At 48.2% G+C, this 13,031-nt stretch overlaps 1 protein-coding gene across 1 annotated transcript in view; it reads right to left on the bottom strand.

The window, feature by feature from the left end:
- The window catches only part of LOC138740824 (pecanex-like protein 3), a 110,732-nt gene that overhangs the window by 17,460 nt on the left and 80,241 nt on the right, over positions 1 to 13,031 (bottom strand). The window contains 5 exon segments of the mRNA XM_069893982.1: positions 5,421 to 5,651; positions 10,414 to 10,667; positions 10,781 to 10,996; positions 11,084 to 11,142; positions 12,439 to 12,568. Of these exon segments, the coding sequence (XP_069750083.1) occupies positions 5,421 to 5,651; positions 10,414 to 10,667; positions 10,781 to 10,996; positions 11,084 to 11,142; positions 12,439 to 12,568 (890 nt within the window).

The raw sequence follows: 13,031 nt of genomic DNA, 5'->3' as shown, positions 1-13,031 counted from the left end.
TTTAGGTGGTGGAAGTCCACGGTAGGATTTCTCTATTGTGTTTCTTGTATGGCTCCCATATTTGTTCGAATATTGTAATGTTATTTCTTAAATTATGTTATTTTTTCTAATGGAATACATTTATTCATTTCTATGTACCATTGTATTATTCTCAAGTTGTCTTCTAATTTCCAGGTTAACATAATACATTTTTGCTACAGCTAGGGCTATCATAAATCATTTTTGTGCTCCATCCAAATCGAGTCCAAATTCTTTGTTTCTTATATTACTTAGGAGGAAGATCTCTGCGTTTTTTGGTATATTGCTTTTTGTGATTTTATTTAATATCTGGTTTAGATCTTCCCCAAATTTTTCCACTTTCTCATATGTCCAAATTGCATGAATTGTTGTTCCCGTTTTATTTTTACAGCAAAAACATCTGTCTAATACTGTTGGGTCCCATTTATTTAACTTTTGAGGTGTGATGTATAGCCTGTGTATCCAGTTATATTGTATCATGCGTAATCTCATGTTTATTGTATTTCTCATAGTTCCAGAGCATAGCTTCTCCCATGTTTCATTCTTTATCTTTGTTTAGATCTTGTTCCCATTTTTGTTTAGGTTTACCATTTGTTTCTCCTTTTCTTGCAGTTCGATGTACGTGTTTGTTATGTAATCACATATCCAAAATTGCTTCCTTCTGGTAACTTCAGACTGTTTCACAATTTGTCCTTCAAGTAGGTTTACAGTTGGTAGTATACAAACATTGTATCGTGAGTTATATTATATTTATCCTTTATTTGTTCAAAGGATAACAATTTATTTCCCGAACAACAATTTTCTATTCTTTTGATCCCTTTTCTCTCCCATTCTCTAAAGGAAAGGTTATCTATTGTAAAAGGGATTAGCTGATTTTGCATCAATATCAGTTTTGGTAGTTGGTAATTTGTTTTATTCCTTTCTACATGAATCTTCTTCCAAATGTTGAGCAGATGATGCAATACCGGTGAATTCTTACGTTGTACCAATTTTTCATCCCATTTATATAGTATATGTTCAGGTATCTTCTCCCCTATTTTATCTAGTTCTAATCTGGTCCAATCTGGTTTTTCCCTTGTTTGATAAAAATCTGATAGGTATCTTAATTGTGCGACTCTACAATAATTTTTAAAGTTTGGTAGTTGTAAGCCTCCTTGTTTGTACCATTCTGTTAATTTATCTAGTGCTATCCTCGGTTTCCCCCCTTTCCATAAAAATTTCCTTATTATTTTCTTTAACTCCTTGAAGAATTTCTCTGTTAGGCGTATTGGTAATGACTGAAATAGGTAGTGTATCCTTGGGAAAATGTTCATTTTAATACAGTTTATCCTTCCTATCAGTGTTAGTGGTAAGTCTTTCCAATGCTCTAAGTCGTCTTGTAATTTTTTCATGAATGGATGGTAATTGAGTTTATATAGATGGCCAAGGTTTTTATTTAGTTGTATACCTAGGTATCACATTGCTTGCGTTTGCCATCTAAATGGCGATTCTTTCTTAAACTTTGAGAAGTTCGCATTATTCATTGGCATTGCTTCACTTTTATTTGCGTTGATCTTGTACCCCGACACTTCTCCATATTCCTTCAATTTCCTATGTAATTCTTTTATTGATATTTCTGGTTCTGTTAAGTATATTATAACGTCATCTGCAAATAGACTGATTTTATATTCCTTCTCTTTTATATTTATCCCTTTTATTTTATTTTCTGTTCATATCAGTTTTGCTAGTGGACATCCCTACCTTGTTGATCCGCTTAAGTTAAATTGTTTTGATATATATCCATTTACTGTCACTTTCACCAATGGCCCCTTATATAATGCTTTAATCCAATTAATATATTTCTCTGGTAGGCTGAATTTTTGTAGTACTTTGAATAAATAATTCCATTCTACTCTATCAAAGGCCTTCTCTGCATCTAAAGCAACTGCTACTGTTGGAGTTTTATTTCCTTCTACTGCATGAATTAAGTTAATAAATTTACAGATATTGTCTGTTGTTCGTATTTTTTTAATAAATCCAGTTTGGTCTAGATTTACTATTTTTGGTACATAGTCGGCTAATCTGTTTGCTAATAGTTTAGGTATTATCTTATAATGTGTGTTAAGTAAAGATATTGGTCTATATTGCACTGGTGAAAGTGGATCTTTCCCTGTCTTTGGTATTACTGTAATTATTGCTGTTTTGCATGAATCTGGTATGCTTTGAGTTTTATCAATCTGGTTGATTAGTTCCAGAAGGGGAGGAATTAATAAGTCTTTAAATGTTTTATAGAATTCTATTGGGAATCCATCCTCTCCTGGTGTTTTATTGTTCGGTAGTTTTTTTAATATCTCCTGTAATTCTTCTATTTCAAATGGTTTTATTAATTTATTTTGCTCCTCTGTTTGTAATTTCGGTAGTTCAATTTTAGTTAGAAATTCATCTATTTTGTCTTCTTTCCCTTCGTTTTCAGTTTGATAGAGTTGCTCGTAGAATTCCCTGAAGTTTTCATTGATCTCCGTTGGATTATATGTAATTTGCTTGTCCTTTTTCCTTCATGCCAATACCATTCTTTTAGTTTGTTCTGTCTTAAGCTGCCATGCTAGAATTTTGTGCGTTTTTTCTCCTAGCTCATAATATTTCTGTTTTGTCTTCATTATGTTCTTCTCCACCTTATATGCTTGTAGCGTTTCATATTTTATTTTTTTATCTGCCAATTCTCTTCTTTTAGTTGTATCTTTCTTTGTTGCTAATTATTTTTCTATATTTGTTATTTCCCTTTCCAACTGTTCTGTTTCCCGATTGTAGTCCTTCTTCATCTTAGTTACATAACTTATTATTTGCCCTCTGATGAACGCTTTCATTGCGTCCCATAGTATAAACTTATCTTTCACTGATTCCGTATTTATTTCAAAGTACATTTTAATTTGTTGTTCAATGAATTCTCTAAAATCCTGCCTTTTAAGTAGCATGGAGTTTAATCTCCATCTATACATTCTTGAGTGTGATTTCCTCTAGCTCTATTGCCAATAACAGGGGTGAGTGGTCCGATAATAGTCTAGCTTTATATTCCGTTTTCCTAACTCTCCCTTGAATGTGGGCTGATAACAGGAATAGGACTATCCTTGAGTATGTTTTGTGTCTACCCGAATAATATGAATATTCCTTTTCCTTTGGGTGTTGTTTCCTCCATATATCCAAAAGTTGCATTTCTTGCATCGATTTAATTATAAATTTGGTTACTTTGTTCTTTCTGTTAGTTTTTTTTTCCAGTTTTATCCATGTTTGAGTCCAAATTAAGGTTAAAATCCCCTATTAGTATGTTCCCTTGCGTGTCTGCTATCTTCAAAAAGATATCTTGCATAAAGTTTTGATCTTCTTCATTAGGTGAATATACATTGAGTAAATTCCAAAATTCTGAATATATCTGACATTTTATCATTACATATCTCCCTGCTGGATCTATTATTTCCTCTTCTATTTTGATTGGTACATTTTTATTGATTTATAGCTACTCCTCTGGCTTTTGAATTATATGATGCTGCTGTTACATGTCCTATCCAATCTCTCTTTAATTTCTTGTGTTCCACTTCAGTTAGATGTGTTTCTTGTACGAATGCTATATCAATTTTTTCTTTTTTCAGTAAATTTAACAGTTTCTTCCTTTTGATTTGGTTATGTATTCCATTAATATTTAAAGTCATATAGTTCAACATAGCCATTTCATACTTTGTTTATATTTCCTTTCCGTTTCCTCATCACCACCTTCCCTTCTTATCCATTTCTGCTTTCTTTTTTTGAACACATTATAAGACAACATTTCTAAAACATAAAATATTTCCACTATTCTCATATCTAAAATGAATTGGGGAGAAACCTCGTCACCCAAATGGTGAGGAGTGAAGATAGATGTATTTTTGGAGGATCTGGACTACTCTCAAAGGAGAAATAGAAGGCTATGTTTACATGGTGGGAGAGAGGCATAGGAAGGGGAAAAGATGAAGACGAATATTCAGACCCACAAATGGAGCGGAAACATTTGCCCTTTTTACACGGAGATTCCGCAACACTGCCGGAAAGAAGACCTGTCGTTAAGCCAGTTTTATTTTCTTTTACACTGAACCGAACAACCCCAACATAATGCGATTCGGTGCTGTGAGTCTGTGACTACCTCAGCTGCTGGCTTAAAGGCGGGACTACAATGACCCCCCCCCCACCCACCCCGCCTGCATTTTGTGTTTGTGTTTGTACCTTTTACACAGCATGCCATGGCACAATATTCCCGTCCTGAAGAGGTTCGTGACATAGTTGCACTGATTTGAATGCTTCATTGTCATGTATGTCAACAGTAAAATGCTTTGTTTTGCAATAATGTCCGCTCATACAGGAATAACAAATAAGTGTGGGGGAGTGGTGCAAGGTTACAGTGCAAGGGACAGACGACAGAGTAAAAAAGTGCAGGGTATTGAGAAAAGCACGGTTACAATTAGTGGAACGACAATCTTTTATAAATAAAAACTCCATCTGAGCGCTGTCATTAAGGAGTTTGCATGTTCTCCCCTTGTCTGCACAGCTTTCCTCCAGGTGCTCTGGTTTCCTCCAACCCGTCGGAAACGTAAAAGTATTTAAATTTAATTATACAGCACAGTAACAGGCTGTTCCGGCCCACGAGCTGCATTGCCCAATTACACCCAATTAACCTACAATCCTCATATGATTTTGAACGATGGGAGGATACCCACGCAGACATGGGGAGAACGTACAAACTCCTTACAGATGGTGCTGGATTCGAACCTGGGTCGCTGGCGCTGTAATAATGTTGCACTGACTGCACTGTCCGCTATAGGTTGCCCCTCAGTGAGCATGCATTTTTTTCACCATTGCCACTTGCGTGGAGCTGAGTCGGATTGTCAACTCGTGGTGCGCTGAGGGGCCTGTCCGAGACATATGTGGAGGTGAGACCGGTCTTGACGAAGGCCTGACCGGGACACTGGTGTGGAGGTGAGACAGGCCGTGCCGAGGGCCTGACCGGGACACTGGTGTGCAGGTGAGACGGGCCGTGCCGAGGGCCTGACCGGGACACTGGTGTGCAGGTGAGACGGGCTGTGCCGAGGGCCTGACCGGGACACTGGTGTGCAGGTGAGGAGACGGGCTGTGCTGAGGGCCTGACCGGGACACTGGTATGCAGGTGAGACAGGTTGGGCTGAAGGCCTGACCGGGACACTGGTGTGCAGGTGAGACGGGTTGTGCCGAGGGACTGACTGAGACGAGTGTGGAGGTGAGACAAGTTGAACCGAGAGCCTGACCGGGACACGAGAGGTGGTGAAGGAGGTGAGACGGGTTGTGCTGAGCACCTAAGACAATCCCTGTATGAGAAGCAGCCATTCCGTCCACAGAGTCAGTGCTGTTGGCAAAATACCCACCTTGTCCCGCTGGCTGGCACAGTACTGGATCCAGTCCAAGTACACGTTGCAGAAGGAGGCCAAGGAGATGCCCTGCATGCGGTGGTCGTAGTCTTCATCGATGTTGTGGTTGAAGGTGGGGTCGCTGTCAGCGTAGCTAGGGCTGGAGCAGGGCCGGAGCACCTCCTGAATGGCCTCGTTGTTCAGCCAATCTTCCAGCTTTGGGGACCGAATCACGTAGTAGACGATGCTCTGGGGAGAGGGTAAGAGGAAGGAGGGAAAGGTCAGTGGGCCACGATGTAACAGATGCACACAGCACAGTTCCCTCTGATCTCCCTTTGCCGGAGCTACTGCGGCTAGTGTGGACCTGGGAGAAGCAGGGAGCAGAGACACAGCACTACTCCACGGGGCCTTAACTGCCGATGACTCCAGCTGGGCTTTAATGGCCTGTAGAGGAGTTGACAGAGTTTATTATTTCGATCCATCAAACATGCAGGTCTGTATGTGCAGCGTACCTCAAGGGATTGCGGACTCCAGGGAAGCAATGGACCAGAAACGGAAAGAACACCCCCCCCACCCCCACCCCATTGAGATGACCCTGCAAGACAGTGACCAAGGCAGTGGATCAGGCTGCGAACTGTTGGCGGCTTGCGGTCGAAGGACTCGCAGAGTCTAAATTCGCTGCTTGAGTTTTGCTCACTGGAGCTGGGATTCGACATGGCGCCAAGGGGAGAGGGGCCGCGGGGAGAGGGGCCGCGGGCGCCGAGGGGCCGCGGGGAGAGGGGCCGCGGGCGCCGAGGGGCCGCGGGGAGAGGGGCCGCGGGCGCCGAGGGGCCGCGGGGAGAGGGGCCGCGGGCGCCGAGGGGCCGCGGGGAGAGGGGCCGCGGGCGCCGAGGGGCCGCGGGGAGAGGGGCCGCGGGCGCCGAGGGGCCGCGGGGAGAGGGGCCGCGGGCGCCGAGGGGCCGCGGGGAGAGGGGCCTCGGGCGCCGAGGGGCCGCGGGGGGAGGGGCCTCGGGCGCCGACGGGCCGCGGGGGGAGGGGCCTCGGGCGCCGAGGGGCCGCGGGGGGAGGGGCCTCGGGCGCCGAGGGGCCGCGGGGGGAGGGGCCTCGGGCGCCGAGGGGCCGCGGGGGGAGGGGCCTCGGGCGCCGAGGGGCCGCGGGGGGAGGGGCCTCGGGCGCCGAGGGGCCGCGGGGGGAGGGGCCTCGGGCGCCGCGGGGGGAGGGGCCGCGGGCGCCGCGGGGGGAGGGGCCGCGGGCGCCGCGGGGAGAGGGGCCGCGGGCGCCGCGGGGAGAGGGGCCGCGGGCGCCGAGGGAGAGGGGCCTCGGGCGCCGAGGGAGAGGGGCCTCGGGCGCCGAGGAAGAGGGGCCTCGGGCGCCGAGGAAGAGGGGCCTCGGGCGCCGAGGAAGAGGGGCCTCGGGCGCCGAGGAAGAGGGGCCTCGGGCGCCGAGGAAGAGGGGCCTCGGGCGCCGAGGAAGAAGGGCCTCGGGCGCCGAGGAAGAAGGGCCTCGCGCGCCGAGGAAGAAGGGCCTCGGGCGCCGAGGAAGAAGGGCCTCGGGCGCCGAGGAAGAAGGGCCTCGGGCGCCGAGGAAGAAGGGCCTCGGGCGCCGAGGAAGAAGGGCCTCGGGCGCCGAGGAAGAAGGGCCTCGGGCGCCGAGGAAGAAGGGCCTCGGGCGCCGAGGAAGAAGGGCCTCGGGCGCCGAGGAAGAAGGGCCTCGGGCGCCGAGGAAGAAGGGCCTCGGGCGCCGAGGGAAGAAGGGCCTCGGGCGCCGAGGGAAGAAGGGCCTCGGGCGCCGAGGGAAGAAGGGCCTCGGGCGCCGAGGGAAGAAGGGCCTCGGGCGCCGAGGGAAGAAGGGCCTCGGGCGCCGAGGGAAGAAGGGCCTCGGGCGCCGAGGGAAGAAGGGCCTCGGGCGCCGAGGGAAGAAGGGCCTCGGGCGCCGAGGGAAGAAGGGCCTCGGGCGCCGAGGGAAGAAGGGCCTCGGGCGCCGAGGGAAGAAGGGCCTCGGGCGCCGAGGGAAGAAGGGCCTCGGGCGCCGAGGGAAGAAGGGCCTCGGGCGCCGAGGGAAGAAGGGCCTCGGGCGCCGAGGGAAGAAGGGCCTCGGGCGCCGAGGGAAGAAGGGCCTCGGGCGCCGAGGGAAGAAGGGCCTCGGGCGCCGAGGGAAGAAGGGCCTCGGGCGCCGAGGGAAGAAGGGCCTCGGGCGCCGAGGGAAGAAGGGCCTCGGGCGCCGAGGGAAGAAGGGCCTCGGGCGCCGAGGGAAGAAGGGCCTCGGGCGCCGAGGGAAGAAGGGCCTCGGGCGCCGAGGGCTTCCTGATTTTGGCAGAGGCCTGTCTCTGGAGCTCGGTTTGTCGCCAGTTTGAACAGGGGTCTGTGCAACTGTGGAGGCACCAGGAGCGCTGGAGGTGAACCCACGGACACGTGGTGACTCTGAAGGGACTCTCTTTTGCTTTGTTATTGTTAGGGGCGTTGGTCAACGGTCATGGTGACTCTGTTTCCCTTTCGACAGGCAAAAGGAAATTTTGTGTGTATTACATTTCCTGTATAATTACGTGACCACAAAAGGAACCTTGAATCAAGAATGGAGCAGTCAACCGGCCAGCTCTTACACCTAACTTTTTACCATAAAAACAGATGATCTGATCAATGATATTTGCTGCTCCTCCTTTTGTCTAGTATTTGCAGATTTTTTTTTAAAAAAAGAAACAATGTTTCAACACCACCAAAATGTTTGTGAATCCCATGCTGGGTTGGCAGGAAGTGGAGAAGGAGAATCATTAATCCAAATCATTAATGTAAATGTCGAAGTGGGAGAGGTGAGGATTAGAACGTAGAACATGACAGCACAGTACATGCCCTTTGGCCCTCGATGTTGCGTGGACCTGCATAAACCTACTCAGTAAACAAAATTTTAACTTTCTGGTTGTTAGCATGTCTGAGGATGTGTCCTGGAGCCTCCATATCGATGCAATCTCGCCAATGGCTTGCTTCATGAGTAGTTTGAGAAAATTTTGCATGTCTCTGAAGACTTGCAAATTTCTACAGGTGTACCCTGGAGAGCAACTTGACTGGCTGCATCCCTGCCTGGTGTGGAGTTGCACAGCAGAGGAAAAGGTGGTGGAGAGTGGCGAACTCGGCTGTGCCATCACTGCACTCCATCAAGAGCATCAAGGGCCTCTACCCTCAAAGTCCCCCACCACCCAGGCAGGGCCCTCTTCACTTTGTTACCATCAGGAAGAAGAGACAGGAGCCTGAAGGCAAACATCCAACGGTACAAAAATGGCTTCTTCCCCTCTGCCATCAGATTTCTAATGGACAATGAACAACAGAGACTACTTCATTTTCTCTTCTTTTCCCTAATTTATATATTTTTAAAATATAATTTACAGCAACATTTGTACCTGAAGCGCTGCTTCAAAACAATGAAGTTTTGACAATAAATTTTGGTTCTGAAATAAAGATTTCAGATTTATGCCAGAGTACATATGTGACATCATATACAACCCTGAGATTCCTTTTCCTGTGGGTGAGGCAGAATCACCACTTATTGGTAGTGCAAAAAGTCTGCACTCAACATACACATGTAAATAAGAAAAGAAATGTAAACAAACTGACTGCAATACAGAGAGAAAAAAAATCAATAAAGTGCACAAGGAGTCTCTGATTGAGTTGGTCATTGAGGAGTCTGATGGTAGAGGGGTAGCCGCTGTCCCTGAACCCTGCTGGTGCGAGTCTTGTGGCACCTAAACCTTTCTCCTGACGGCAGCAGCGAGAACAGAACGTGCTCCGAACGGTGTGGATCCTCGATGATCGGTGCTGCTCTCCAACGGCAGCGTTCCCTGTCAATGTTCTCGATAGCGTGGAGGGGTTTGCCTGCGATGTTCTGGGCTATGTCCACTACCTTTCGCAGGGCTTTACACTCGGGGGTATTAGTGTACCCCTGTACCAGGCCATGATGCAGCCGGTCAGCAGATACTAGTCAACAGGGCAGAGCTGCCTCATGCCTAAGCTTAGGAATGCCTAAGGGAAAGCGATATAATTTCTAGACAATGATTTTCTGCTTGCTGATTCATCATGGAGGCTTGTATCAGAGGAACACAGAACAAAGGCGCACATTAGTGCAACACCTTAACAGCGCCAGCGATCGGGCCTGGGCTTCAGATCCTGCACTGTAAGGAGTTTGTATGTTCTCCCTGTATCTGCGTGTGTTTTCCCCGAAGGCTCCGGTTTCCTCAATACTGGTCAAAAAGTACCGGAGGTTGTAAATTGGGCAGCAAGGATACACGGGCTGAAATGGCCTGTCATCAGGCTGTTTGTCTAAATGTTAAAAAAAATTTAAACATTACAGCTCTACAGGCCCTTCATCCCTCGATGTTGTGCCGACCAATATAAACCTAATGAAAAAAAAAAGAAACATTCCCTACCTCACAACCTCTATTTCTCTTGCAACCATGAGCCCGTCAAAGAGACTTTTAAATATCCCTATTGTACCAGCCCCACCACCACCCCGGCAATGGAATTCCAGCACCCACTCCTCGCTGTGTTGAGAAACTTGCCCCAGACATCACCCTGAAACTTTCTTCCACTTCATATTGTACAAATATCCTCTTGCGATTTGCTTTCCACCTCCCCCATCTTCTTGTGTCCAGTACCCTGACGCCTCTTGATTTCCCCTTCCCTATCCCTCCCTCCCTTTCCCTCCCCATTCCTGTCTCTCTATCATAGAACACTTCAGCACAGTACAGGCCCTTCAGCCCTCAATGTTGTGCTGACCTATATATTCCTACTAAACCCTTCCTATCTCGTAATCCCCTATTTTCTTTTCATCTATGTACCAATCTAGATGTCTCTTAAATGTCCTAAGTATTTCAGCCTCTACCATCCAGATATCCACAACTCTGCAAAAAAAAAAACTTACCCCCAATGTCTCTCCCCTAAACATTTTCCTCCCCTCACTTTGTACAGATGCTACCCTCGGCCCAGTTAGGGGTGGGCTCTCAGCTCACTTACAGCCAACGTACCTTCACGTAGTAGGTGATGAGGATCTTCCGGAGGTCAAACACTTGCAGCATGGAAGCCGCGTTGTTGTCACTGATGCTGTAGCCCTCCAGGACGTACTTGGTGGCAGTGACCTCCCAGGCGAGCCAGCGTTGGCCGAAGGCGGCATTGAAGGAAAGCATGTGGGGCAGATGGCCAGGCTCGCAGCAACAGCAGCCCTCGTCTTCCTCCACGCCCTCCGTGATGGCTTCCACCTCGCGCTGCTGGCAGTAGGTGCCTGCCAGAGGGTGCGGACAAAGAGACGCGGGTTAGAACGAGCAAAAAAAGAGCAAGCTCAGCACCACCCTCCCCCCCTCCAACCTGAAGCCAGCGCGAGCCCTCAGTGAATACCGCGGAACTCCAGCCCTCGGAGCTGGAAGGTGACGATGCCGTTGCCGATCTCAATGAGGTGCACCAGGGCGTTGAGGTAGTCTGAGGCTAGGATGAAGCAGTCACCCATGGCGTAATTTCCCCAGCGACCCAGGAGCAGGTCGCCGCACAGGCTGTGCTGCAGCGAGCGGGTCAGGTGCTCGTAGAAGATCGAATTGAGGTTGTTGTCATCGGCACCTGGAAGGCAAGACCCTCGGGTTAGGCTGTGGTCCAGATGTCAGCCCCTCCGCTCCCATATCCCGACCTTCCCCCAACAATGGTTACCTGGGTTCCTGTCTAGCTGTGTGGCCAGCCGGGTATTGGAGTGATCGACCCGCTTAGTGCTGAGTGGAAGAGATGGAGAGAAGTTCAACATTCAGATTTATTGTCAGAGTGCCTACGTGAGAACACATACAACCCTGAGATTCTTTTTCCCGTGGGCCAGGCAGAATATCTTCTGGTGCAACAAAAACACAAACGATACTCAAGAAAAGATAAGTATTCAAATTTAACCAAAGAAAAGTGGTTAGCTCAACGCAATCAGGACTTGGGTACGAATCCCACGCTGTCTGTGAAGAGTTTGTACATTTCTCCCCGTGTCTGCACTGGTGGTCCCTCGGGGGCTCCAGTTTCCTCTCGCCCTTCAAAACGTACCAAGGGTGTAGGTTAATTGGGTCTAATTGGGCAGGGGCTCGTGGGCCAAAAGGGCCTGTTACAGTGCTGTATGTCTAAAATTAAATTTTAAAAAGTGCAAACTGACTGTAAATTACAGAAATATTCAATAATAAATAAGGTCCTTAAATGAGTCACTGATTTTGCCATTGAGGAGTCTGATGGTGGAGGGAGAGCCACTGTTCTTGAACCTGGTGGGTGCGAGTCTTGTAGCTTCGAGACCTCTTTCCTGGCAGCGGCAGCGAGAACAGAGCACATGCCAGGTGGCGTGGGTCCACAGGAAGATCACAACGTACCCAGATCAATCCTTCCACCTTCCCCAGCAGTGGCAGAGTCCGCAGATCAGGGAGAGGTCTCTGAGTCCGCAGATCCAAAGTGGAGACAACCTATTTCCCCCATTCCCCCAGGAGACTGCATAGGGAGAAGTATTCATCTTCATTTAATTTTTAAATTTTGACATGCAGCATGGTAACAAGCCCTTCCAGCCCGCACCATCCAAGTACCTCAATTCACCTACAACCGCTGTACGTTGTTGGAGGGTGGGAGGAAAGCAGAGTGTCTGGAGGAAGCCCACACAGATGGGGAGAATATACAAGCTCCTTATAGGCAGTGCAAGATTCAAACCCGACTCACTGGCACTGTAAATGTAGTGCACCAACCATGCCGCAGTGGTGAACGTGGCCCAGCGCGTCCTTTGCTCCCTGTAACACTGCCCATGGACTGGAATACGAGAGTCAATCGCTGCCTCAGTAATCTTAAAACTCGACCAGGTAGAGTAAAACCCGTTGTTCAGAATTCAAGCAACCGGCACAAAAAAATCGCGGAAAGTAAATAACGAAGTTTAAAACTGGTGCGCCTTACTGCTAACATCAAGCAAATGGAAAATTTATTTATCTGGCAACTACCATAGGTGGGGGATACCTGGGTCTTTACTGCACATACAAGGGCCTTTACAATGATGTTCTTACTTGTAATCCCGTTCCCAAAATTTCACCGGCCTGGCGTAGGAAGTGATGAACACAGCACTGCCGAGAAGAGGATTCAGGGGGGTGGAGATAATGGCTGAGAGCACAGCCTGTACAAAGAGCATCGCAGAGTCTGTAAGAAGAGAATGGTTAAGGAAGACACAGGTAGGGTGAGGTCACCGGCGCAGCTTCCAACAGTGGGTGCAAGTCAAGGAGGGAGGGGTATGCGGGGAGAGAGGTTTGGCAAGGGAGATGTGAATCTGGCTCTTCTCTGACCCAGGTTAATTCACGTAATAAATGAAGATCAGTGGAGTAAAACACAAAAGTCTGCAGGCACCAGAGGTGCTGGAGGAGCTCAACAAATCATATGCGGCGTCCAGAGGAAGTGAAGTTATTATAAAACAACGTTTCGGGCTGGAGCCCTCCATCAGGGTGTGGGCAAAAAGCAGGCCGAATCAAAAGGCTGGGGGAGAAGGAAAGGAAGAGCAGGGGAAGAATACAGACCAAGACAAAAGGTGTTAATTGGAAGCGAACCTGGGTGAGTACATGTACCTTGAAGAAGGGCTCAGGCCTGAAACATCAGTCATATATCTTTA

The sequence above is a fragment of the Narcine bancroftii genome, chromosome 8, assembly GCF_036971445.1.
Source record: "Narcine bancroftii isolate sNarBan1 chromosome 8, sNarBan1.hap1, whole genome shotgun sequence".
Classification (NCBI taxonomy): domain Eukaryota; kingdom Metazoa; phylum Chordata; class Chondrichthyes; order Torpediniformes; family Narcinidae; genus Narcine; species Narcine bancroftii.
The sequence above is the reverse complement of the archived record's forward strand: the minus strand, read 5'-3'. Positions and strand labels throughout refer to the sequence as shown.